General features: G+C 48.5%; 1 protein-coding gene across 1 annotated transcript in view; it reads right to left on the bottom strand.

Moving 5' to 3' along the window:
- The window catches only part of ACAP3 (ArfGAP with coiled-coil, ankyrin repeat and PH domains 3), a 167,773-nt gene that overhangs the window by 23,991 nt on the left and 116,162 nt on the right, over positions 1-27,620 (bottom strand). Inside the window, exons 10-17 of the mRNA XM_075060413.1 lie at positions 12,141-12,253; positions 7,032-7,083; positions 5,663-5,763; positions 4,132-4,243; positions 3,009-3,217; positions 1,690-1,759; positions 1,478-1,572; positions 333-547 (exon numbers count right to left, since the gene is read on the bottom strand). Coding sequence (XP_074916514.1) covers positions 333-547; positions 1,478-1,572; positions 1,690-1,759; positions 3,009-3,217; positions 4,132-4,243; positions 5,663-5,763; positions 7,032-7,083; positions 12,141-12,253 — 967 coding nt within the window. The remainder of the gene's footprint in view (positions 1-332; positions 548-1,477; positions 1,573-1,689; positions 1,760-3,008; positions 3,218-4,131; positions 4,244-5,662; positions 5,764-7,031; positions 7,084-12,140; positions 12,254-27,620) is intronic.

Here is a 27,620-nt window from a genome sequence, read left to right as displayed (position 1 = left end):
GAAATTCAGCGGCGACGCCCCTGGAGGATGCCGCTTGTCGTCAACAAGCAACAACATCCTATGGCATTGCCGCCGAATTTCGGCAGCATTTCGGCAGACACTCGACCGCCGCCACAGTCCTTCGTCTGGTGCCCACCAGATGAAAAGGTCACGGACCACTGCAATATACCTACAGTAGAGGAATAAATCTGTTAGTCTCTAAGCTGCCACCGGACTCATTGTTTTCACAGTAAAGGATGGCGTTGTGCACGCGCACACACACACACAGATGGGAGTGGAAAGACGGCTGTAGCACAGTATATACGAAAGAAAGGAGGGCAATGGGTTCCCACCTGATGAGAGCGGGGCCGGCGATGCATTTCCTGCCTCATGCCGGTACTTCCTACGAGCCGTAGGTGCTTTTGTGGTGCTGTTGTGCCGCTGGCATTTCTTCACGCTCCAACGCCGGGGCTTCCTCTCGTTCTCCGCCAGGGCCTCCCCAGTAGGCAACTTCCTGAGGAACTTCTTCTCCACGTACTTGACCTTGATCCAGGCTTCCTTGTCTTGCCTGAGGGCAGTGCAGGAAAAGGCATTTACTGTGGCACAGGCGGCTCAGTTAAACCCACCAACAAGAAAGCCTGGCAACTGCAGGCTCTGCTCACACTGCAACACTCCGAACCCTCAGAGCAAGTGGGGAGGGGCTGGTCTCCCACGGTGCTGGGACAGTTCATGCCCCTGATGCTCAGGCCCGTGAAAAAGGTATCACCAGGCCTGTTCCCTAGGGTGGGGCACAGCAGGGATGCTGCTAAGCTCGGGTGATCGGGGCAGAGCATCCTGGGCCTGGTTCCCCAGTGCCCTGGACCTTGTGCAGCTGGACGGGAGAGGCGAGGCCAGGAAGAACAAGCACGAAGAGTCAGGAAACCAGGGGTCTGTTGCTAGCTCTGCCACTGACTCACTCTGTGGCCTTGGGCTTGTCACTAAAGGCAGACTCCTCCAACCTAGGGGATGAAAGTCAGGCTTCTAAACAAATGGTCTAGTTTTCAGAGATGCTGAGCAGCTGCAGCTCCCAGTGACTTGCAGGTCTAGGCTGGAGGGAGGACATGCTCTGGAGCAGCAGTGCTCTGAAAGGGGCTGAAGGCAGAGGCCAGGGCATGGCTAGGCCAACGGGAGTGCCTTCAAGGAGGCCAGAATTGTGGAGGGAGAAAAGCTGAGGGTGGTGGGAGAACAGGATCTGTCATAAAGACTTAAAAATAGTCCCTATTTCCAAGAAGCAAAACTAACAGGCAGTGAGAACGGATCAGAGCAGCTTGTTTTCTGGGGCAGTCAGCCGCAGCCCATGCTGTGTAGCTGGCTGGGGTAGGGTGAAGCTGATCTCCCTTTCTATTTGCTAGAACACTTCCATACAGATCTACTGACCCCCTGCTGGCCTGCACCTCAAAGACAGATCTGGGGGGAGTTGTTCCCAAAGCGGATGAGGGCTGGGTGGGCTCCGACTTACCTGGAGCTCCCCGCAGTGGGCTTCTTAAGTCCCAACGCTTCGCACTGTGCCTCGTAAATCTGGTTCATGGTGCTGTTCCCCAGCTCGCACATTAGCTGCGATACACCAAGTGAGGGACAAAGCAGTCAGGAGAGCAGCCGCCTTTCGGCTCCCCCTCAGCACCCCACCACGGACTCCCTTCCCACTTCCTCGGCCCGAAAATCAGCACTCACTTTCAGTAACTCTGGCTCCCAGGAATCCAGCGTGAGAGAGCGGACTTTGGAACAGTGAACGCCCAGACTCCTAGAGAACCAAAGGGGAGACAGAGACAGGTTACAGGCTGCAAAACAGACTCTATACAACAAAGCAGAACGGCGAGCGGATCGCAGGGTGAATGAGAGCAAACCCAGGTCTTATGTATGCAGCAAAAGGAATCGATTTAGAGAGGGAGAGAATTCTACACACACAGAACTGCCCCCTCTCCTGGAGGGGTTCCCAGTGAACTCTTCAAACGAAAGAGGCACCCGGTTCAGTTATTTGGAACTGAATTCTTTTTATTTTTATTCTCCTTTCTTACAGTCTGTCCTAGGAAACCTGGAATGGAACCAGGTTGCCTTACTTGACCTTTGCATTCCACTACGGCACGTGAGTGCTGGCTTATTCTTGTAGGGTTGTTTGTGAGAGCTGGGTTGCACAACGCACACTTGGTTTATTATCACAGAGGATGCTAATAATACTAATAATAATTTACACGTGTATAGCACCTTTCCCCCCACAGCTCTCAAAGCACTTTACAAAAGTGTGCAGGGATCATTCCCATTATAGACATCAAGACAGTAAGGCACAGACAGGGTAAGTGACTTCCCCAGGATCACAGAGTACGTCAGTAGCAGTTGGGAATAGAGTCTAGATCGCCTGAATCCCAGTTTTAACCGCTAAGTTCTTCAGACATTCCAGGACAGGTTAGCTGGCAGTAGAGATCATCACAGCATCTATAACTGCTGAAGGTTTTATTAGTTCGTGTCTCTCAAATGCTCTGTAGATGAAATACGGTAAGTATTTTTACCACAGCCAAGAGATTACATTTATGGCTATGTGGGAGTAGGCTATGTGCTGGATCCTCTATATATATAGGGTGATCAGATGTCCCATTTTTAAAGGGACAGTCCCATTCTGGGGGACTTTTTCTTATATAGGCGCCTATAAACCCCCCACCCTCACCCGATCGTATTTTTTCACAGTTACTGTCTGGTTGCCCTATCTATATATATCAATGCTATATATGCTGTAGATAGAAAATAATACGTGTGGGTATACAGGAGTATATAGTACCTGTAGAGTGAGTGTATCACACACCCACACACCCTGTTCAGTGTCCCTCACTCTTTCTCTCTCCCTCCCTCACACACATACACTCAGGAGTGTTCTATGACCTTTGAACCTGACCATATACACAGGATAGACCAGCTCCAACCAGGGATCCCTCAGAGGCAGGCAGGCAAAGTACCCAGGCCCTCAGGCTGGGCAAGCAGCACTTGCACACGCACAGTACCTATGGATCCCAGAGCACTCGATGCACAGCAGAATGCCCAGATTGATACTGGCCCATCGGGGATCCGCCTGGCCGCAATCACAGCACTGGTCATTTCCAGGGATGCTCTGGACCCTCTGCAGTATGCTCTCCCCTTTCATACTCCGCTCTCGGGAGTCAGTGGCAGAGTCGATGCTGCTGGTGGAAGGGGAGGCGGTTCGATCCAGTCTCTGCAGAGAGAGAAGGCGAGTCACCGTGTGCTCTGCCGGCGGACAGATGGTGGGGAGTTCTGTGTGGTGCAGGCAGAGAGGCAGGCTGATGGGTTAGCTAGGATTTGCTCTGCCATTCCAGGGAGACATTATAGAATCATACTTGGAAGCACTGAGGTGTGGGGGGGAGGGCATTAAAATCCCAGTGTGGGCTTTTTATGTGACTGTCACAGCTGAAAAAAGTCAGTTAGACAAACCTGAGCTTGTGTCAGTAAAGGGAAGGGAGGGTTGAGGATACCCTGATCTGTTCACTCCCTTTGAATCAGAGTTTGGGAATGTGAATGAAGGGAAGCATGAATCTTCCACCTGTGCTAGTGACTTCTGTCACCAGATGGTGCTACACAGCACACCCCTTTCTTCCCCCCATTAATACACATCAAGGCTGGCAGCACACAAATGATTGCATATAGGGTGACCAGATAAGAAGAAGAAAATATTGGGACAAATGGGGTGGGGGGTCACCGGCGGAGTGCGAAATATTGAGACAAACTGCAAATATCGGCCGGGATGTGGGACAAACGCCTAAATATCGAGACAGTCCCGATTTTATCGGGACGTCTGGTCACCCTAATTGCATGGTGTGTAACAAACCACTGCCTTGTGTTTGCCTCATCTTACTAGAGAGTGAACTTCCCTCAGTGTGCCTGGGGGGAGTATATCCTGCTCTGCAGGGACTCTCTGGAGGACAGGAGGAAGGTGGGGGCTTCAGGACTGCACTCCATCACACTCCTCCCCCCCCCCCACTGCTTTGTAAGCTTGCCTTTCATTTGCTAAACTACAGTTGCCTTTGGGCCGCTGCTGTCATCATTTGCACACCAGTGCATGCTAGCAAGAGCCCATGCCCTGCGAGCCCTTGTCCCTGCCCCCGGACTCACTTCGATGTAGCAGCTGTCTGGGCTCTCTCTGTAAGCGGAGGCAATGCTGGCCTGAACCGCCTGGATCCAGGCCTGGCGCAGCTTCTCCGAGTCGGCCTGCAGCATGCAGCTCCTGGGCAGAGGAGAGGCATAAGAGACACTGGTTGGAATGAGAAAAAGGGCTTGGGCTATGGGACCTGGGAAGCCACAACATGGCGAGGTGCCTGAGTTTATGACCAGCCTCACAGCCTAGCTTCACCAAGGGTGACAATGGTATGGTTTGGAGATGCATGGTAAGGACGTGAAGTTACCAGGCGTGGCTTGGGGCAAAATTAACCTCAGAGAAGCCCTCGCTCCTCACCCCCCACACTTCATTAAAGCAGCCCTGCTTTCGCCCCAGTACCCTCAGATACATAAAGGGTGGGTGGAAAACAGGAATGTGACCATTCCTCTCCTCAGTGTGTGCCTCTGTTTCCCTCACACCAGCTGTCCACTGCCTACAGTGCTGCTCTCATTAGGTTTCAGAGTAAACAGCTGAATGAATACCCTACGCTGGCAGAGCAGTGAGGCTCAAGAGCTTCTCACATCCCTGGGCAGCCTGAGCAATGCCCCCACTCTTGGGGCTCAGCCCACCCATTAAGGGATGACAGCACCACAGCCTCCTGATAGGATGCTCACAGATGGGGGGAACGCATTGTGGATGCTGCCAACCACACACACATCTCGGCTTCCCCTCACCACACACTTGCAACCCTCTCCTCACAAGTTCTCTCCCTCATCAGGCCCCTACTCTCCCCCCTACACACCACGTGCTCCCTCTTCCTCCTCCTCAGGGGCAGCTCCAGGCACCAGCACGCCAAGTAAGTGCTTGGGGCGGCAAGCCACGGGAGCGCTCTGCAGGTCGCCACGAAGGCGGCAGGCAGGTTGCCTTCCGCAGCATGCCTGCAGAGGGTCCGCTGGTCCTGCGGCTTTGGCGGACTTCCCGCAGGCTGCCACCAAATCCGCGGGACCGGGGACCTCCCACAGGCAAGCCACCGAAGGCAGCCTGCGTGCTATGCTTGGGGCGGCAAAATACCTAGAGCCGCCCCTGCTCCTCCTGCACCTCCACTGAAAATCCCTCCTTTTCTCCCAACACACGCATACACATCTGCACATTCCCACCACCCCCCCGGCATCCCCCCACTTATACACTCCTTCCCCTCACACACCTGCTCCCTCCATTCTGATCCTTTTAATGCCATCAGCAGCAGGTTGCTTCTTGGGGAACCATGCTGGTGACTCAGCACTTTGCAAGGAAAAGTGCCAGGCAGGCCCAGACCCTTATACATTCCCTTCATGCATTATTCAGCAGCTTTGGGAGCTCCCCATCCCAACAGGCTGTCTCCAAACACCGCTCAGCATCTGGTTGAAAAAAATCGCCCACTGATAGGATCAGCAACTCCGAGAACAGGCAAGGAAGTCCCCAGGTCAGAATCTACTTGATGGGTGTCTTACAACCCCATACAGAGTCACAGCATTGCATTCTGCAGCTTACAGGAGCCGCAAAACTTACTTGCTAGGTGAGACGACCTCAAAGCAAAATCTTCTTTCTATGTCTTCACAGGGCTTGACAGTACAGAGCCGCAGGTCTTCCACCACCACCGTGAGGACATCCTGAAAGAAGAAGAGTGGGTGACTTTACACTCCTCTCTGAATCCCTGTCCTATTCAGACCTTCCACAGATCTCTTCCCCTCTTCACCAGTTCCCTTGTCCAGAGCTCTCGTTCGTCTGAGTGAACCTCAGAAGGCTCAGCGCTTTTGCGGACCCAGCCAACCTTCTTTGGTCTGCAACACTGGGCAGGCAAATCTCATGAAGATTCTCTCGTGAAGTTTCTGGTACTTCTAGCTTATGGCCAGGCTGGAAATACTTTGAGCACTGGCTATCTCATGGTATTTTTAGCACATGCCAAACCAGCAGGAACCCCAAAGAGCAAGGACCTGATAACTAACAGGAGGAACAAGTTTTTCAAAACTCAGCTACAATTTGTCTTGAGTTGTGGACAAAGGGTCTTGTGTGGGGGAGAGGAGGGAGATTGTGTGTGTATGTTAGTGGGGAGATCATTGCATACCCAAGCCAGAGTGTCCATCCCTGGAGCTCATTCCCTACTAAATCCAGGAGAACACAATCAACACGACTGGTGATTGATCTGCAGTAGGTATCAGGCGACCACAGACTATCATGCTGATCAATGTTGTCTCATTGTTTCCTAGTAGTTCCGCTGTCTGTCTGTCTGTCTGAATCCATTTGTTGCCTGCTGTCTTATATGGAGATTGCAAACTCTTTGGGGCAAAGGCCGTCTTTGTGTTGCGTGAGTACAGTGCCTAGCACTATGGAGTGTGGTCCATGACTGAGGCTCCAGGTGCTACAGTTATACAAATTAATAACAGTAATACCACAGCCTGGGAGTTACCAGCTCACACAGACCTTGTCATTGTGCTGGATTTCAGTGTACAACTGTTCTGTCTCCTGCCCCTTTTCCTCTCAGACAGACAAAGGCGTAACCAAGCCCAGTTTCTGAGCCCTGCCTATGGAGCAGACTACCTCCTGAAGGGAAAGGAGATTGCCCCATGGAGCACCCACAATCCAAACATGGCATATCAAACCCGAGCAGGAACAGAGTTACTCAGCACATCACCTCTCTGTTACTCTGTCGGGCAGCAAGACTGGGGTCATTATAAACACCAGCTGCTGTCCTTTGGTTGTCAGAGCAGCTTGGGTTCTGAGTGTAATATTATCTGATAGGAAATTTCAGACCAGGTTTGCTGTCAGATCTTCATCTGATCCAATTCTTCTTTCCCCCATGGTGCCGGAGTCCCCAAAACAGCAGGACTTCAGACAAGCTGGCTAATCTGCTAATGTCATCTGAGATGTGCTCACTGACCTTTAGCTTCTTCTGGTAGACCAGCTGGCTGTTCTGTATGGAGAACCACCTCCTGAGGAGAGAGAGGAAAGACAGAGGCATCAGAGCAAGTGAACAGTGCCAAAGCTAGGGGGCAGGGGGAGATGCAACCTCCTTTTCCCTGCAGAACAGGACATCTCCTCTGCACCTACAACATGTGCCATTGATTTTAGGGACTGTGGGAAATACCAGTGTGGGAATAAGACTTATCTTTCTTCTGAGACTAAAGAAGTGCTTTGCAATGTTAATGGATTACTGTATTTGGCATCGAGACACTGGGGTGACAAGTGTCCTCGATACTTCTATAGAAACATTGACATGCGGGAAGAAAGACAGAAAGATGGGGGAGGGATAACATCAGAGTTGTATACTTTTTTTCTTAAGTAGGCCAGACCTCTTATCCCCCACTTGGGAGTTCGGGGGGGTGGAGAGAAGCCTGGCTGAGAGGAATGGGGATGACAGGGCCACCTTGGGGAGAAGGCGCAGGCCAGGGAGCAGAGGGAAGGGCAAAAGGCTTCCAGCAGCCTGATTTTGACTAAAATCAGGACCATAGCGGACCCATTTGGTGCTGCAGGCAGAGGATGCTCTGCGATGCCTGAGCCCTAGCCCCAACCTTTAACCCCTAACCCTAAAATCACTGGTTTTCCCCTGTATCCACAGTGACTCTGCTCCCCAGCCACAGGCATCTGTGAGGTCACTGCCTCAACCATGTATCCAGAGCAACTTTGCTCGCCAGCCACTGTCCTGTGTGAGAGCCCTGCCCCACCCCTGTATCTAGAGCCTTTTGAATCCTAACAATTTGATTCGTGAAAATCAGGCCTTTCTGGTTTTTTGACTTTCACCAAAATCCGAAGGGGTGTGTGAGGCCTATCCATCCACCCCCCATCCAAGGTTCTCCTATAGAATGTATCACCATAGCACTGAAGAGCACTTTACAGCTGGAGAAACGATGGCATGCACATACCCAGGTTATGTGCTTTGCCCAAGGCCACAAAGAGTTAGTGTCAGAGCTGGGATTATAACCCGGGTGTTCTCACTTCATTCCTATGATTTAGCCACAAAGATCCTCTTTTGTCACGGGGGAGCTGAGGGAATTGACAGCAATCCATATTGTTACATCCCATGGAAATATCTGGGCACACACCAGGGTGAGGGAAGAGCTCAAAGGCCTTGAATCTGGATGTTTTGGCCAGCGTGAGAATGTCAAACTCTCCCATTGTTTTGGGTCGCTAGTGTTTAATATGAACTATATGGGCCTGATTTTCAAAGGAGCCTCCTAAACCGTGTCTACAAAACCCTTCTGTTTGAGCAAACAAAAACCCTGCATTTATCGCAAACCCTCTGCATGTTTCTAGGGTTACTCATTAAGCAGGGCCACTCGAGTCAGTCTGAAACTCCTACAGGGTTTGGACAGTTTGGGGAAAGAAGCCATGCTGCCGCTATGCTATAGGCAGTGGATTATTTAAATAATCTACCACACGCTCAACACGCAAAGGAATTTGGTACCCTGGGAAAACGAGGCTCCTTGCTTGAGACATTGGTCAGAGATAAAAGGTGTCGATTGTAAAGGACTTCATGTGTCTGCCAGAAAACAGAGCAACGCAGGAGACTTGAAGCCATTCTGCCTGTTTAAAAGCCCTTTTTGATCCGCTCCTGTGTGTTTGGAGCTGCAGCACTTTGAGCTCCACCTGGTGACAGCCATTCTTTCTGGCAGTGGCAACGACATATTCTCAAGCAGCTTTGCTGTCACATGAAGCCAAGTGGAAAGCTTCCTTCCCAGCTGTTTGATCCTGGATGCTGCTCCTCACAGCTCTGTATCTCCTCCTGTTTGCTTTCTTAGCTAGGGCATTAGCATCTGGGAATGTGCTGGACTATGGTGCTGGATCTCATTCTGACCTCAGGGGTCTTCATCCAGTATCCTTCTGTGTATGTTTACAATAGGGACTTCCTCCCAGGGCCCTTAAAATCACCATAGTATCTTCCCACCCACTTTGAGGGGGATATGTATGGCTGTGAATAGCTGGGCTGTGGGGGGATATGGATGACTGTGAATAGTTGGGCTGTGGGTGGATATGTACAGCTGTGAATAGCTGGGCTGTGGGGGGATATGGATGGCTGTGAATAGCTGGGCTGTGGGGGGATATGGATGGCTGTGAATAGCTGGGCTGTGGGGGGATATGGATGACTGTGAATAGTTGGGCTGTGGGTGGATATGTACAGCTGTGAATAGCTGGGCTGTGGGGGGATATGTACAGCTGTGAATAGCTGGGCTGTGGGGGGATATGCATGGCTGCGAATAGCTGGGCTGTGGGGGGATACGGATGACTGTGAATAGTTGGGCTGTGGGGGGATACGGATGACTGTGAATAGTTGGGCTGTGGGTGGATATGGATGGCTGTGAATAGCTGGGCTGTGGGGGGATATGTACAGCTGTGAACAGCTGGGCTGTGGGGGGATATGTACAGCTGTGAATAGCTGGGCTGTGGTTGGATATGTACAGCTGTGAATAGCTGGGCTGTGGGGGGATATGTACAGCTGTGAATAGCTGGGCTGTGGGTGGATATGTACAGCTGTGAATAGCTGGGCTGTGGGGGGATATGCATGGCTGCGAATAGCTGGGCTGTGGGGGGATACGGATGACTGTGAATAGTTGGGCTGTGGGGGGATACGGATGACTGTGAATAGTTGGGCTGTGGGTGGATATGGATGGCTGTGAATAGCTGGGCTGTGGGGGGATATGTACAGCTGTGAACAGCTGGGCTGTGGGGGGATATGTACAGCTGTGAATAGCTGGGCTGTGGTTGGATATGTACGGCTGTGAATAGCTGGGCTGTGGGGGGATATGGATGGCTGTGAATAGTTGGGCTGTGGGTGGATATGTACAGCTGTGAATAGCTGAGCTGTGGGGGGATATGCATGGCTCCGAATAGCTGGGCTGTGGTGGGATATGGATGGCTGTGAATAGTTGGGCTGTGGGTGGATATGTACAGCTGTGAATAGCTGGGCTGTGGGGGGATATGGATGGCTGTGAATAGTTGGGCTGTGGAGGGATATGGATGGCTGTGAATAGTTGGGCTGTGGGCAGATACGGATGACTGTGAATAATTGGGCTGTGGGAATATGTACAGCTGTGAATAGCGGGGGGTGGTACGAATGGCTGTGAATAGCTGGGCTGTGGGCAGATACGGATGACTGTGAATAGCTGGGCTGTGGGCGGATATGGATGATTGTGAATAGCTGAGCTGTATGGGGATATATACAGCTGTGAATAGCTGGGCTGTATGGGGATAAGTACAGCTGTGAATAGCTGCCTTGAGGGGAATGGGGTACCTTGCTCAGAACTCCCATGGATAGTCAGCAGGGGTGAGATGGGGACTCACTTATCCTGCAGTGTAGGAGTTCATCATTTATCTGACACATACTGGAATGGTGTGGTGGCCTTTTGCATCAGGAAGCCTGGCTCTGCTGAGCGAAAGACTGAGATTGGAGGCAAAGTTCTGCATTGGAAATACTGCGGGGAAAACCATAAATGGTTTATAAATCCAGCTCAGAGGGAGTGCCCTGGAGTTCACAGGTTAGCAAGCACCATATCTAAACTTCTGTAGCGTGGGGCTGAAAATCTCACAAGAACAGCTGTTCTCTTGAGAATCCGACACTTTGGCTTCTGGTGCCTCAGGAAACCTTGAAGTGCCGAGAATGCACTTGAACGCCATGCAGATCGCAAGCACTGGGGCTAAGAACATCAGACAAACTGGTTTAGAAAGGCCCAGCTTGAGCTGGAGGTGAAAGTTTCGGGAGGGAGGGACTTACCCCAGCTTACCTGTCTCTAGGCATAAAACCAACAGTTTCTGCACAAAAATACAGGGACATTGTGAGCTGCTTGTTTGTTTCAAACTTCTACCAAGCTGCAGACATTTCCCTGAACTTGGACAGACAGGTGACCTCTAGGTATTATACCATTGCACTGCCATGTGAGAGGGAAAACATGAGTGGATCAAGGGGGCATTGACCTTATGTATAATAACAGAATCCGATGGTTTGAATTCTGCTTTGAGCTGCATCAGCGTAAATCCAGCCCATTGACTATCACAAGGGTTCCTAGACACACACAAATATTGATTGAGGAGAGAACCTGAAAACTGCTTCGCTTGCAATTTGCCTGAGTCCGTGGGAGCTAGGGAGCCACCTGAGCTGTGCAGGAGGCATTTATTTAACTGCATCCCCAATGACCTGTCATCTGAAATATTTATAAGTGACCGAGAGAAGGGGCAGTGCCCAGAGGAGCCAGATCCTGACATTTCCAGGCTCCCACCTCCCAGGGATGTAGGATACTAGCAGCTCTTGAAAGCTGGGCTTGTCCTGCAGTGTTAGATGTTTCTCTTGATGGTTACAAGCATACAGCTTTCCTGGGGCAAAGCTCCAGCTGCTTTGTGTCCTTTGCTCCCTGCATGAAGCCTGGTGGTTGTCTTAAGATGGAAGGTTTTCGCTGTCACATTTGCTGGCATTTACCAAGAGGCAGCAAACTGCAGGCAGGCTGACTGCACTGGTTCACCTTTTAGGACTATACCAGTTCTTAGCAAAGAAAGAACTAGGCTAATCCCAATGCAGGTAAGGTCTTCCACTGCACTATTTCCATGGTGACCTTGGGCCCTGATGGACCAGACTGCAGGTAGCTGGTAAAATAAAGAAGTGACAACAAAAGAAAGATTCACTGACTTTCAGTGGGAGCGCTGAATGGTCCCACAAACATTTTCAGGGTCAGGAGAAGCCAGTTTATTTTGCAGACAATCTTCACTACCTATAGAATACATAACATCCAGCTCCTTTCAGTGAGCCTAAACCTTTCTGTTTAGAACATGCCAGCATCACAGGACCCTTCTTATATTGACTTCACAAGTTCAGCACACAAAGAGTTAAGTGATGCTGCGCTGACAGACAACTCTGCATCAACCCAGCATCGCTTCTCTGTGTGGGCCTGAAGCCACTCAAGCAAAGGATAACACCTGCTGAGTTGTCGCAAAGTGTGCGTTACCAGGCTGGAGATGCATTCAGAGCCCTCATCCAGTTACCAGTCGGGATACACGTACTTACCGATTCCATGTTTTGAAAGCATTGCTTGCTCTCTTGAAGAGGTACCCTTCCATCACCACTCCATTGGGGGCATCGACATTAAATTCCACCTTGGAGTCATCGTAGGAGAAGTCCTGCAAGTCGAAATATTTTGAGAAAACACATCAGGGGATGCTGGTGCTGTTCAGCGCCACAAGAACTAGGGCGAGGGGCACGGTAAAATCACGCAGATCAATGGGAAACTGTGATGCAAAACAGCACATGAGTGTTAGAACCATAAGGATAGCCAACCGGGAAACATGTAAACACGTGTAAGAAGGTTCTGTGGCCACAGGGGTTATTTAAAGCAACCCTTCCCTCAATGGAGGCCTATGCTCCAATTCTTGATCAGGTTGCAAGAGAAAATAAGTTTGCTGGTCTCAGTTTGTGTTTTCAGTGGAGGCTGATTTGCATCTTGAGAGTACTTCCTCTTTCGTAAGTAACCCTCATGACGGCCAGACTCTGGGCCAGAGGTTTAAGGTGCAGAGGGTGCGGTCAGGACTCAGGTGTGGTGGCAGAGAAGAATAGCATTCCAGGACTGGCACAGGTGAGGTTATACTCATCAGGCTGGAGGAATACCGGCAGAACCGGGACAGGTGATAGGACCGTAATAGCAGAAAGTGCTGGAACTCAGGAGTGGGGTGCATGGGTGGAGCTGGGTTGAGAATTAGCACTGGAATAGCTGAGATGGTGCAGGACAGATGTTGAGGCAGATCTCTGCCCATGAGAAACTTGCTCTATCTGGTTGCATTTAGTGCTCCCTGTCTCTCACTGTCATGGCTAGTCACATTCTTCTGCACAATTTTGGGGTTTATCTTTTTGCCTGAGAAAGTGTTCACAAATTCAGTTAGTTCACGTACTTCCTACCCAAATGTTTTTTTGGGGGGCGGGGAAGGTGTGGTGCTTAAATCAGAGAGATTGTTCACTGCAGTGTGAAATTACTCCAGTTTCCTGGCTTAGGGTTTTATCAATCGGGTTTAGGCAAAATAAGATCTTTTCTGAAAACAGTTTTAAGTCATTATTTTTTTTATTAAAAGTTCACTGCCTCCTGCAGGGCATATTTTCACACAGCACCTCTGAAAAACAATGCCAGCAGAATCCTCTCACTCACATTACTGCAATTAATTGGTCTCACTCCAGTATCCTTAGCTGTTTCTATTGTTAGGTGTTAGTAATGCGCATGCAGTTAACCACTGCTCCTCCTCCAATGGCTACCCTAGCAGCTAAGAAGAGTAAGTGTAGGTGGCTTGGTATCTTGATGGCTGAAAATGTCCAGCCTCAAATGCAATCTGCAATTGGCAATGAACAGACAGTGAAGTGCTGTTCAGAAGTTATTCTGTGTAACTGGGAATTGCCTGCCCTGGATGAGCCCATAATCAGAGCAAGCATGAGCCCATTCACCAGGTAGCTGGGGACAGGGTCAATGGATGGTGTTTCCAGGAAGGAGGAAGGAAGTCACCAATCCTATTTCCAGTTAGTGCATTCCACACACCAGCCCATATTTACTATTCACCTGGCAAACAGAGAACCAGTCACATCTTTACCTATCACCCTGATAGCTGACTTCCTGAGTTTGGCATTGCTGTACCAGACAGATTCCATGGATTGTGGTAGCATGTGAGCAGGGCAAAGGGCTCCAGTAACTGTTCCCAGAAAATCCTCATGGAATTCTGCTACCAGCGGAGGGCAGTATCTCCTGCCTGATGGAAACCAGGTCAACGGAGCCTGAATTACTTTCCAACCTAACCTGCAGTACTAGGAAGCCTGTTCTTTCCGCAAGCTGCCTTCACCATTATATAGTACTCTGCATCCAGCTCCTGTTGGTATAACATGATCCCGAGAAAGGTACAACACAACCCAATGGCTGGAAGTTAAAGCTAGACAAATTCAGATGAGGCATAAGGCATACATTTTTAATGGTGAGAGTAATTAACCATTGGAACAATTTGCCAAGGGCCATGGTGGATTCTCCATCACTGGCTATTTTTAAATCAAGATGGGATTTTTTTTCTAAGAGCTCGGCTCTAGGAATTATTTTGGGGAAGCTCTCTGGCCGTGTTATACAGGGGGTCAGACTAGATGTTCACAATGGTCCCTTCTAGCCTTGGGATCTGTGAATTTATGCTCTTGAGCATAAATATTTCTCTCCACGCTGCTAGATTCAGAGACCCAGCCCCCCCAAAGTAAAAAGCATCATCATTAACTTAAGTGCCTTTACAGCCCAGCGAATGGGGACGCTAGTGATGCCGTGTTGCTAGGCAACACACACTTCAGTCTCTTAGGATGAGTTATTTCCATGTTCGGAGATGCTAGCTTGCCAGGGAGATATCATAATAAGAATAATACTGGTAGAGAAGGAGGAGATATAATGTGAGAAGACTGAGCCATTTCTTGAAAAGACAGCATGATGCCCAATTAGCCAGGGGAGGCTACGCTATAAGGCTCCCACTTAAAGGGGGTCCACTCAGCCCCAAATTTACTTGCCATAAAGGAGGGAGTGAAGCCCATGTGGTCCCCTTTGAGGATGCTTTGGATGTAGCATTACAAAAAAAGACAGAAGGGGTTCTGATCCCACTTCCATCCACAGCCAAATCTACTGGCTACAGTGGAATTACTCTGGAAAGACACTTGCGTAAATAAAGTCAGAATCTGGCCTGTTTGTTTTAGCGCAAACACTGTGAGCCACGACACAATGTCTTCTTTCAAAAATGCATGACAAGGATAGAGCATGAGATTTCCAGTAGTCAGCATTAAAAGTCAGCCTTTGCCAACTGATACCATACAGCTACCACAGGTATTTCCTATTCTATTTCAAGGGGGATCTGAGGGATCTCAGGCTCCACAGAGTGGAAACTACTGATAAATACACTTTAACTCTGATGACTGTGTTGTACTCGACTTTAGGGAAGAGGTATAATTTGGGATCTAAATATGTTAATCAGGCTTCTTCAGCTGTCCCAAAACAAAACCACATTATAACAGCAAGGAGAGAATTTTGCTGACGAATGCAAGAAGGACAGATGGGCCATATGCATCCACTAAAAATCAACCGAGTGACATCAGGTGTGAATTCAGCCCTGCATGTTTGTATTTTATTACACTTTTCCCAATTTTGATTGGCTAACATGGTCCATGTGATTCCCCTTCCCCCCATTATAATTTCACAGGACTGTCTGGAAAAAAATCAAGTGACAAGTGAACTGCATCAAGATGTCAAAAACAAGGGCGGCAGCACCTGGAGAACTTCCTGGTCTGTCAAAAACCTCTGTTTGGCCAATCTCATCTTTAAAAGAGAGAGTGTGTGTAGATAGATAGTGCCTAGCACAATGGGATCCTGGCCAATGGCAGGGGTTCCTAGGTGCTACCACAGTACAAATAAATACTATTACAATATACACATCCAACCTACGTGTATTACTAATAGGAAATTAAGATCCACCTTGATTAGTGTTGGAAGCTGGCTCCTCTAAAAAGCACACAGCTGGAAAAAATATTTGGGTGCATTACTTGAACAATACTTTCTCTTCTCTAATCCACCACCTCTTTTTTTTTTTTTTTGGTCAGAAAAAGTCCGTTGACCAAACTGTGGTCTTAGTTACTCTGATGTAATTCCCAAGTAACTCCTTTGATGTCAAAATAATGATGTTCAGGGGGCCATTTAGGGAACTGGGGTAAAAATTTGTCTGGGGATTGGTCCTGCTTTAAGCAGGGGGTTGGACGAGATACCTCCTGAGGTCTCTTCCAACCCTGATATTCTATGAACAGAGAGCAAAATGTGAGCCCTAGAGCTGTAAGCTGGATTTGCGAAGCAGGTCCAAGTATAGGAAAAGATTTGAGGGATCAAGATCCTGTGTGTGTCTTATCCATGGGAACGTACCCATGCAGATACTTAGAGGGGGAATGCGTTTCGTTCAATCACACTGGACTAGAGGGAGGTGGTTGGGGCCGTTCCTACAGAACACTGCAGTATCTGAAAACAAATGAAATTGGAGAAAAGGGAAAAATCCAGCATTCCCCCTCTCTCCACCAAAAAATGAGATTAGTTTCCCCTTTCCCACTGAGACCAAATAAGAAATGTTGGGAGATGGCTTGAGGCTGAACAGCAAATAAGACAGGATTCAAGTCAGTTTCCTGTCCCTGCCATTCACAGATTGCATCCTAGAGGATTGACTGCTACAGGCCTGGGGAGATTAGATGCTCAGGTCCATTCAGAGGCAGCATTACCCTTTGTCTTAAGGAGAGATTTAACTCTTCTGGTTCCAGACTGAGAAGCGTGGCCTGGGCAATGCTGCAGGGTCTAAGCCCTGTGTGGATCTGCAGGGCCGGGTCTCTGCTCCTCACTCCTTTCTTAATAAATACTAATCACAGCATTATTAATTAAAATTAAAAACCCTACAGTTAAAATCAGCCAAGATGCGGTGGCTTAAAAAAACTGATTCCTGGGCACATATCTCCACATTCCCATCCCACATAAAGATGTTTCCTCCCCTGAAAAGATAGCGAGCAAAGAAGGGTGTTCAGGAGGAGCTGCTGGAATACCAGCCATCTGGTGAAATGTCATTCCCAGGCCCCTGCCCTCTGATTCTTGATTCCTTATAGCCACTGGCATTGGAAGCTCTTCCAAGCATCTGAGGAAATAGTACTGCAGCTTGTGTTCAAATAACATCAGGGTGCGGCCACTGATAGATACAGTGAATGTGCGAAAACAGTATTGTCTCACTCGACATACCTGCCCCCTTTCTGCATGTCTGGCTCACATCTGCTCACTTCACAGACTCAAGGAAGCTGTTAATCCTGTTAGCCCAGCAGAGAGGTCCAAAGAGCCCAGGGAGACTGAGCGCAATTCTATGCCTGCCCCACACACAGCCCCATCATCAGCCGAGCCATCAGTTAAGTCCCTGCAGCTGACCCTTTATTAGAAAGGATGCCATGAACCCAGCTGGACTTTCCAACCACACGTGGGTGAGAAAAAAAATCACCTTTCTGCCTTGTAAGCTGAGTAACTGTCCTGGGTCTAATCACGCTCGCAAAAGCTTGATGGAAAAGACAAGGGGCTCACGCTCTCGCTCAGGCTCCTACTGTTGTGCCGTCTCTTACACGTAACTCCACATGTTATGGTCGGAGACTCGGCTGCGATTTTAATAAATTGCCTTTTGTCAGACCCTTAACATCACTGCAGTGTAAGAGCACAGGGTAAAGCTGGATTTGTTTTTAGCTCCGTTTAGCTCTATCAATCTATCTCGTGGTCTTGTGGAGCGAACATTGGCCTAGGGCTCAGGACAGCTGGACTCTAGTCCCAGCTCTGCCATAACCCAGCTAGGGGACCTTGGGCAAATCGCTTTGCTGCTCTGTGCCTCAGTTTCTCCATATGTAAAAGGAGAATAATGATTCTGAGCTCTTTTGTAAATGCTTTGACATCTACTGATTAAGAGCTTGCTACTATTATTAATCTAGCCATCCATGTGTTTTACCCATATTTATCACTGGAGAATGGGTGCCTACCGCCATTATGTAATGACAAATGCATGCTGGGATTGTGTTCTGAATGGCATCTGGCTACAACTGTCCACGCAACAGTGAGCTAGCCCCAGCAGTGACGTGTTGGAGCACACTATGTTAAAATAAATGGGCCACCCTCTGAAACAAGAAATAAGATCTGTCAAAAGTCCGGCAGTCCCTCCATCATCTGCTCTCTTTTCTTTCATGCAGTTTCGATAAATCACATTGATCCTACCCCTTTGTGCCCCTGCTTCCTGCCCCATGGCTTTGAATTTACACCCAAGGCTGCCTAGGAATGGAGAGCCTTTTAGAAATGACATCATAATGGTTTCCATGGGAACGCATTGAATGCCACTGAAGCAATGACAATGAGGTAACAAATTCCAAGAGAGGGATGTGAAAAAGGCCTAGGCATGGATACTTTCAAACTGGTGAATGGAAAGGAGGAAAAAAACATCACAGACACTATCTCGTACAAAGGGGCATTGAAAAAAAAATGTCAAAGGTTCTTTCGAAGGCTGGCCCTTTAAGAAGCCGCTTGTCTATCTCCACGAGACAGCCACAGCGACTCCTGGCTCTGGCTGTGGCCGAGGAGCTTGTCCAATTTCTTATACAGAGCCAGCCATGCATGCAGGGAAGGAGACTGATCAAATTAAATAAACTTCCCGATAAAGTGAACAGGAAAAGTGGAGACGTGCCCCAGTCCCCAGGACCGTTGGAAGGTCTTCTTCAAAGGACAGAGTCCTGCCCACTAGCCTTTGGAAACTCCATGCCCTGTGTAGCTGGGGACTCTTGCGTCTATCCCCTTAACATAGGTCTAGCACTGTCCTGAAGGAGGTGACACATGCAAGAGGGGAGATGTATAGGATGGAATCTTCATTACAGTACCGCACTCCGCTACAATTACATTCCCCATTCAGGCCATGATATCCAATCTGCTATGCATGCCCTTCTCAGATCAATTCTAATAACCAATATGCTTTCCTGCTCTGTATTGCACAGCTGGCAATATACTGCTGTGGTTTTGTATACATCCTGTTTATTAGCAAATCCCTTTGCTTATGCTATTTCTGATGAATAGCAATTAGGATAATAGAAAATGCATGCAGGTATATGTACAGTCTGGGCGCGCATTGCCTCAGAAGGGATTAAATGGTTTTATGCAAAACTGCTTTCTCAATTAGCAAAGCATTCAGTTATTCTCTTATATCAATCGTTACTATTTAACAATTATATAGACTTTAATGCACACACACAACTATGCGTATATACTATACACCATACGAAAATACATAATATATGAGACCCGTTTGACTATGTACTTTGTATGTGTGTGTGTGTGCATCTATCTATCTATCTCTCTATCTATCTATAATGTGTGTGTGGATATATGCATATGGAATGTACACATACATATATTTTGCATATAAATGCACTCACATTTTATATATGAACAGATGAATATACGTACATACTCTACTAGTGCATATGAATATTAAAGTACTTTCTATACATGATCACTTACACATCTCTGTGTGTAGATTGTGTATACACTGTGACCCCATGTGCACACACAGATTCCAAGGGGGAACCCCTACACACACATTCCCATACATTGTGCACAAACACACATTTGATGGCTAGATCTGGAAGAATCCAATTTACAGCCCTTTTGTTTCTCTCATTGTCTTATGATAACTGATAGTGCTGCTCTCGGCTTGCCAGGGAGAAGATGCTCAGGGACCGTTCTCTGCTTTTATGTCACACCAACAGAACTCAACAAATCCACCCTATCAAATAATAAACCAGAACGAACTTGTCTGTTACATTAGCAAGGAGGGAGAACTGGTCCTGCAAGCCCCTCTAAGTTCTCCTGCACCCAAATGGAGAGTGCCTCCTAAGCTTCCTACCCCAGCCAAGCACCCCCGTAAGAAAAGCTCCTTACCAGAAGGTACTCAAGCCTGCCGAAAATCTTCATGCTGCCTGTTGTGGGGAAGGAGTTCTGCTGATCTAGTTAAGTGAGCAGGGAGCTTCTGTGCACGCCTCTCCTCTCAATCGCTCTCTAGAGCAGCATCTCTGTGAGGCACCGTGGGATGGGAGGGAAGGCAAGATCTTTCCCCCCACTACTCCTCCTCACCCCTCCCACTCCTTTTTGGGTGGCTGCAAGCACCGCCATTCGCTCCTGTCAAAGCAGGGACGCTGTGCGAAGAAAGTGTGCCAGACTCTAGGGACCACCTGCCTACCCCCTCCTCCTGCCTCCCATTCACCATCAATCAGCTTAGAGCAAGGGCTAATTATCATACAGCTGTCACCATAGGACAGAGGGGCGTGGGGGCAGCGAGCAAAGCCAGAGCAAAGTTGACAGGAGGATGCTCCTCCAAAGCCCCTTGACCTCAGCCGAGTGGATCTTCAAGGGTTTGGCATGCTTTTGGCAGGAGCTACTTTGTATTGAGACCATCTCATAGATGGGACTCCCTCCTAAGGAAAACGGAGCCCCCAGTGGCTGACAAAGCCACACAAGCTCCGCTGGGGCTGCTGCATGTCGGCGTGATCTAAGAGCCATATGGCCGACTGGTTTATTAGTTACCGTTGCTACTAAATCAGGCAGACGGCGCTGCCCTGACACTCACCGCTCTCTTCCCACACACATGCACAGAGCCGTGCACCAGGCCTGGAGAAGAATCAATGGGCTCCAAAGGAACTTCTCCTTTTCTTCAACTGGCTGGTAAATTTGGGTGCAATGGAAGGGCTCAGCAAAGCCAGGAAGCGGGAAAGAGGACGGACTCCCAGTTAAAGCACATAACTAGTCAAGAGACCTGGGATCTATTCATCACTCAGCCACAGACTCACTGTACTTCAGGCAAGTCAATCTGTGCCTCAGTTTCTCCAGTGGTAAATTGGAGATGGCAATAACTCTCCCCTGGTACACAGGGGGGTGGCAAGGCTGCAGGATGGTTTGAGATTCCCACCTGGAGGGCACTAGAGAAGGGCCAGGTATTATTTAATCATTATTATTATTTATTAACTCCAGCTGTGGCCAGATATGACTTGCAGCCTCTCCTCAAACAGCTCAGTCAGTGCACCTCAGTCTACACCCAAGGCCTCTCCTGCATATAGACTGCTCGTCATGTCAAAGCAAGGGCCAGTGTGCCAAGCTTTCCTATTTAGCAGGGGCAGTTCCTGATTATTAGCTTAAATGTTACCCCTTTTCTCCTCTTTCCTTCCAGAAAGCTGTCACAGGTTCATGCATTTCAATGGCGTTTCAAGAGGCATCCCTTTATTTTTCTCCCCAAACTGTCACTTTCTGCACCTTTCAAATGTCAGCCAGTGTGTGTGTCCATTCTGCACTGTTGGGGCTAGCAGGAAACCCACAAACTCACTTCACTTGTGGCTTAAGACAAATCTGAACTCTCATCTCCAGAGGAGCCATGCCACACCAGGAACACAATGTGTCTCCGCAGTCACCTTTTAAATATGAAGACTTTCCCCCGTATGTACATGGCTGTGCAGCCAGTAAATGCAGAGTGATCCAGCAGCTTCATATTAAAATCTTGTCCTCTCGCTTTTCCCAGCTGGCAGGAGAGTTTAGAAAGGTTTGCTCCAAACCATAACAATTCAGACTCCCTCACCCCACCCCTGCTCCAATTTTATTGGCGTGCCCTCTGTTTAAGCACTGCTTGTTCTCATGTTGAGTGTGAAACAGCAAATGGAGCTCCTCAGAGTTGTAGGGCTAGTGGGCAAGGAGGACAAAGGGGACAGTGGTTAAGATAACAAAGGCAGCTTGAAATGATCGCTGCACTGGGAATACGCACAAAAGGTGACAGATGCCCCTAAGACAGCAGGGGCCGAGGGAGGGATGAGAAAAGGACACTTGAATAACAGTGTAAAGGAAAACAATCCAGCTGCACTTCAAGTTTTTCTCCCCTTCAGAATTTCTTCTGGTTTATTTAAAAAACAAATAAGCAACCAACCAACCCTCAATCCAAATCGCAGGTCCTCCTAGCTAATGGGTTCCGAAGGGCCTGCCTGCGTTCCACACCTCGCAAACCTGACAAGGGGTAATTCAATTAGCAAGACACCATCATAAGAGTCATCATTAAGGCAGGACCCACAAAGCATTATTTCAAATTGGACTCACTCTTTCCCTGCTGTGGCCACTGCCAGTGCCATGTTGTTTGGGGAGACATATTACTACCTATCTTCTCCCAGGGAAAAGGCAGTTGTGGGTCCCTGTAACTCAGCAGGAGAATGGGGATGAAGTGGGGTGAAATCTTTATCCTACAATGACTATGGTCCAGTGGCACTGCTGCAGCGTTCAGAGGCTGTTATATATGCGATCGTATTTCCCCTTGATCCCATGTCTAGCCCCGAATGCAGTGTCCAGTAGGATATGCTACGACACAAAGAAGTAACAACCTCCTCTAATGATACCAGTTTTCATTCAGCGATATCAGAGCTCTCTACAAATGTGGGTATCATCGTCTCCATTTCACAGACGGAGAAACTGAGGCACCAATCTGGCCAAGTGATTTGCCCAAGATACAGCAATGAGCAGCAGAACTGGGAGTAAAACCATTTTCTCTTGAAGTCCTGGTCCCACGCTCTATTTGCTGGACCATGCTGTTTCCTGTTCTACTCCACAGAGATCATAGAGTACATAATACAGAGCAGGCTAATCTCACCTGACCCTGTCATCCAGACATCCCCTATTCCTCACCCCCTCACAAAGCCAATTCAACCTGCTTATCTGCAGCCTCCCTGCTGCCTCCAGAGAGACACTGGCTCCTTTAGCTAGCCAGCGCACACGCTCTCCTGGCACTGCTGACTTTGAAAACAAAATTCCTGTCTGGCTAAACAAGCAATGGTATAGGGGGTCACTGGATCCAGGGCTTTGGTTTGGCCCAGTATAGAGTTCCAGGGGCAGCTCCAGAATTCAGGGCCATTCAGACCTGTATTTCGCTTTGTGTCCATCTCAACGTAGGGCCAGATCCTCAGCTGCTGTAAAGCAGCATAGCTCTGTTGGCTTCAGGGGCATGAGGCTGACTGATACCCCTGAGGATCTCGCCTATAATACCCTACTGCAGCTGGAAGCGAAATGCTTCCAGCTCTGCATTCGACTATGGCTGTCTAACTTTCCCAAGGACACTGGTCATGTACATAGGGAGCCAAGGCCATGGGTCGCTCTGTTCATAAGGATCCCAGTCTGGTATAATTGCTCCTTTGCTTTCTCCAAGTCTGATCCCGAGTCATTCCTCAGCTCTGCCCAGCCAGTCTGGTTAGTAGACTAGCTTTGTGTGAAATGGCTGGTTTTAAATGCATTGCATTAGAGAGACTCTTCCCTGCTCTCTCCGATGAAGTCATCACTCCCGTTTAATCCCTCCAGGGGCCAGGAGGCTCACAAATGGATTTCTTTCCCTCCCCGCAGGGCAATCAGGCTAAGAGAGCATATGCACACACAGGAAACGCTTGTCAGTAGCCTTCCAATTCAGTTACACTTTCATTTCATGAGGCATGACATTCCCCTAAGAGAGCATTAAAAAAAGAAAGCACTATGAAAGCACTGCTCAATTTTTCCCTGCAGAGAACGTTGATCTGCATGAAAGCCTAGATACATGTGAACTTATCAATGAATTCTGTGCCCTGCACAGCTGCTTTCTCTTTGTCTCCTGTGTTTCTTCACTTAGCTCCTGAATGTCTGTTTTGTCAGTGGCTCTTGCACATCGCCTCTTACTTGACCACAGTGCATGGGATGCTCTGACAGATGCTAAGTGGATTCCAGGTCAGACTCTATACTGTACAATGCGGCTTGTCAGCGATTCTGAGGAGTGGCCCAGATGGGACAAATATCCCTGGCATGTTTTTCTCATGTAGTGTTCTTTAAAAAGTAAAACAAAGCAGGGATGGATTAAGGTTATAAACCTCAGGCCTGGCATTCCAACACCCCAGTATTCAGGACTGCTGCTGAGAATCAGTCTGGCTCTTTATAAAGAAAGCAAAATTGGCGTCTGGATCCAGACTGGGATTTTGAAACCTCCTAACGTCTGGGGGAGTTCAGGATCTGGAGTTGTAGATTGGACCAATCACAATTAAAAGGCAAGCAAAGCCAGATTTCATCACACAACAACATGGAATTAAACATTTCACCTAGGCAAATCAATCTCTCTGGTGTGGATTTGTGTGAGAGCTTCACACCTTTGCAGGTCTAATTTCAGAGTCAGGTTTCAGCAACCCCCCAAACCAGGGCTTTTCTTGGTTTCAGGTTGAAATGAGACAGAAGCTGGAGTCGCACATTTTAAATCCACTTCCCAACTTTCCTGGGAGTCAGGACATGTTTGGATCTGGGGTTTTGGTTCAGTCCATTGTAGAGAAGAGCTCAGCTGAATGCCTGGATCTGAGGATTCTAATTTAGATTCTTCTAAATTTTATCTGTGCGTGACCTGATTTTTCTCCTACTGGTTTGTGTTACCTGTTGTCCTATTTTCCACTGGTGCTAAAGGACTCCTGGTGGGATGTAGCTTGTGGGGTTCTTAGCTATTGGCCTGGAAAGAATGACTAGCTCTCACAGGCCATCAGCCAACAAGCTTCCCAATGAAAGCCTACACAAGTTGGAAACCACACAGTGGATTAAACTGAGTTCTCAGACTCTCTCCCTCTTGGGATTTTGCCTTTGCTTTGCTTTTCAGAAGTTCAATTGCAGATTATCTCACTTTGAAGCCATTTACCTAAACTCATCAGAAAAGGGTCCTAATTCCATGGCCTCACTGTTGTCATCTCCTACGGGGAAGGACCTAAACGGATCAGAATAGAAAAGCCTCAATAGCTCATCTGTCTACACTCAGGAGATAGAATGAGCGGCTGACAAACGGACTGGACACCTCAGACTGCAGACAGCAGGACACACTCTCTGCCATGAGTGAAGCCTGAGCAACAGGAGACGCAACATCCAGGACCGAGCTGACTGGCAGCCTCCACACAGCAGTGGACTTTCACTCTCAGCTCCATACAGCAGAGGTAGGGATCCCACGGCTTAGCTTACGTGGATCTGACTGAGATGCAGGGCTTGTACCTTCATGTCCTTCCTGTCTAACAAGCTGAGGTGCGCCCCGGCAGTACATGATCATAACCCCTATAACATATAGACACATATTGGTAAAGAAGAAGAAGAAGGTCCCATCAGACATCCTCCCCAAGTACCTTCATGCTTGGTTGAGGGGAAAGGGAACAGGTATTGAAGAACTGCTGAGCTCCAGGAAGACAGCAGATTAACTAGCTCCTGTCTCCCAGGCTGTCCAATCTGGCAGTTTGCAGAACAGTTCCTGACCCATGTCAATAAACGTAAACAGGTTTATGCAATGGAGCTACGGTGCAGCAGCTGTGGCTAAGTGATCAGTGGAGCAGGGAGAAGGGGGAAAGCCTCCATTTATCATTCTACCAATTCACAGCCAATTCAGCAATGGCTTCCTGTGTGTTGAATTCCACCCCTGAGAGTGTTCTTCTACTCAGTGGGAATAACATACATAGCGATGGCTGCACTTCAGCTGACAAATCCAGCGCCTGCTTAGCCTCTGGTTTTCCACCCAGAAACACAGGGCAAGGTGAAATGAACAGGAGGAAGTGTCCATGGTGCTGAGAAACAGCAACCCAAGCCAGCATTAGCAGCACATGGCTGAGTCTACTTGCTCCTTTATTCTGTGCGCCTAACATTCCATGCTCACCGAAGCCAGGGACAGAGGAGCATTGGTTGGACCCAAGAAGAGCATGGGTATGCACTGGGCAAGATTTGCCCACGCAGCTCCACCCCAGTCCTCAGACCTGACTAGCACCACCACCCACCATTCCAGTCCTGAGGCCTCTTGCAGTTCTGACAATGCACCTCATTGCTCAGTTATAAAAGCCCCTGCTATTCCAGGCCCACAGTTCTGCCATTGCAGCTCATTCCTGACCAGCAGCACTCCCTCTTCTGCTGGTCCTGGGCCCTTTCATGGCTCTGCCAATGCACCTTTTGCCAGAATTTTGTAAAGTACTTAGGTGCCTGCAGATGCAGATGGGGGACAGGCACCTAGAGAGGTTTTCAAAAGCATGTAGGATTTCAATGGGAGTTAGGCACCAAGGACCTATTGAAAACCCCACTAGGTGCCTACTTGCATCTTCAGGCACATGGATACTTAAAAAAATCTGGCCCATCCATCTTCAATTGCAGAATTTCTTGCTATTCTACTTCCACTGCTTGGTCAACACACTTCAGTCCCAATCTACGGAACCCCTGCAGTTCCAGAACTGGGCCTCTCTTGAATCAAGACTGCCAGTCATCTAGGATATTGCATGGCAGTTTTGTTATGTGAAAGAAAATCTACTAGGGATCAGGATGAAACCACCAAACTCACTTGCAATTGTGTTTGGGAATTAGTTCTCCAGAGAGGACAGGCTAGTGCACTAAAGGATCCAGCCAGGATCTAATCCCATTGCCAGTGTAGATCTAAAAGCAGGGCTCACTGGAGTTCAAGTGTAGTCAAATGCAACTCCTTTGAAGAAACTTAGCTCACAAATGGGAAGAACCAATCTCTCAAAAGACACCACACAGCAATGTGACTGTACTCACCTGCAGGAGAGTCTGGAGGCGGAACGTCAGCGATGGGTGACAAGAGAGAAAGAAGAAACAAAGGCACATTACTTAACATTTCTGTACTGATCAAGTGTAAAATCAATTCCCAGCAAAGCTTCTCAAGGCTTAGCAACCATGTTTTCCAGATCCACCGGCAGGCTCAGAATTATCCATGCCATTTCTGTGCCTCTCCAAACCTTGTATTTCTGTATGCAAGCAGTAGCTGCATACCAGGGTCACCTAGCCAAACATCTCAGTGCCTGATGTGCATGGCAAATCTGACCCTGTGGGCTCGTGGGAATGTGCGTGTGTAGTTCTGGGTTTTTAAACTGAGAAGACAGCACTGTGGCTGCTTTCTAAACTTGTTCCTGAATGTCCAGCAATAGCACAAGGGAACAGCATTTTATTTGGTCTTTCACAGCTATACAGAGCGACAAGTTAGATGATGTCAGTGCAGCAACTGGTATATACTCTGCAACAGGCCATGTTAGAATCTGTGTTAGCAAAGGAGGGGACGTCGGGGCCGGATACCTGGTTATCCCTTACCATTTACAAGCATTGCAATGAGATCTTTAATTTCTGCCAAAGAAGACCTCAGTTTAGCATCTCATCCCTGATCATGCAGACCTACACTCTTCCCTTACTACTGCACTAGGAGTTCGTTATCCAGATCTGGGGGTTAGATCTGAAGCCACAGTTTGTGGGCCCAGAGTCAAGAACTCATTCAGCCGCAACACTCAGAGCCCCACCCTCAGCTGCTGGACAGTTCCCCTGAAGCAAATAGAGATATGTCAATTTAACTAGCAGAGGGTTTACCCCCCACCCTCAAAACTACAGTTGAGAAACTCTGGATTTGGTGTCAATGGAAGCAGAATATGGCACAGCTTTGTCACCAGGTGTCATGCCAAGAGACATACTTGCTTCACTGGCCGAATGCATTGACTTCAGTGGAGCAGATTTGGGCTCCGCATCTTTTTAAGTGCATGGTGCATGTGAATACTTTCTAGTCAGTCCTGCTCCAGGATAGTAAGAAATGCAACATTCCTCTCTGTGCAGAGCCTGGACTTTGCTTTGGCAGCGAAATGCTGGAATCCATCTCCTCCTCCCCAGTGACAGTTGTCAGATGACCAAACTGCCCTCTCCCCTCCCAGCCTGTCAATCTACTTCCTCATCCATGAGTATGAAATCAATATTGGGCTTTGCCTGGGTCTCAGCTGAGAACTTCCTTTCAGACATCCACAGGATGTGCAAGCTAAACAACCTACTTAGCCCCAGGGAGGAGAGATTTAAGCAGACTCCACTGACCTCCCTCCCGCAACTCAGCAAGATTCTTAGTGTTAATATTCCATGGGAAACTGCAG

This window comes from Chelonoidis abingdonii, chromosome 23, assembly GCF_003597395.2.
Source record: "Chelonoidis abingdonii isolate Lonesome George chromosome 23, CheloAbing_2.0, whole genome shotgun sequence".
NCBI classification, from domain to species: domain Eukaryota; kingdom Metazoa; phylum Chordata; order Testudines; family Testudinidae; genus Chelonoidis; species Chelonoidis abingdonii.
Note: the sequence above shows the minus strand (reverse complement) of the source record. Positions and strands in the feature narration are given on the sequence as shown.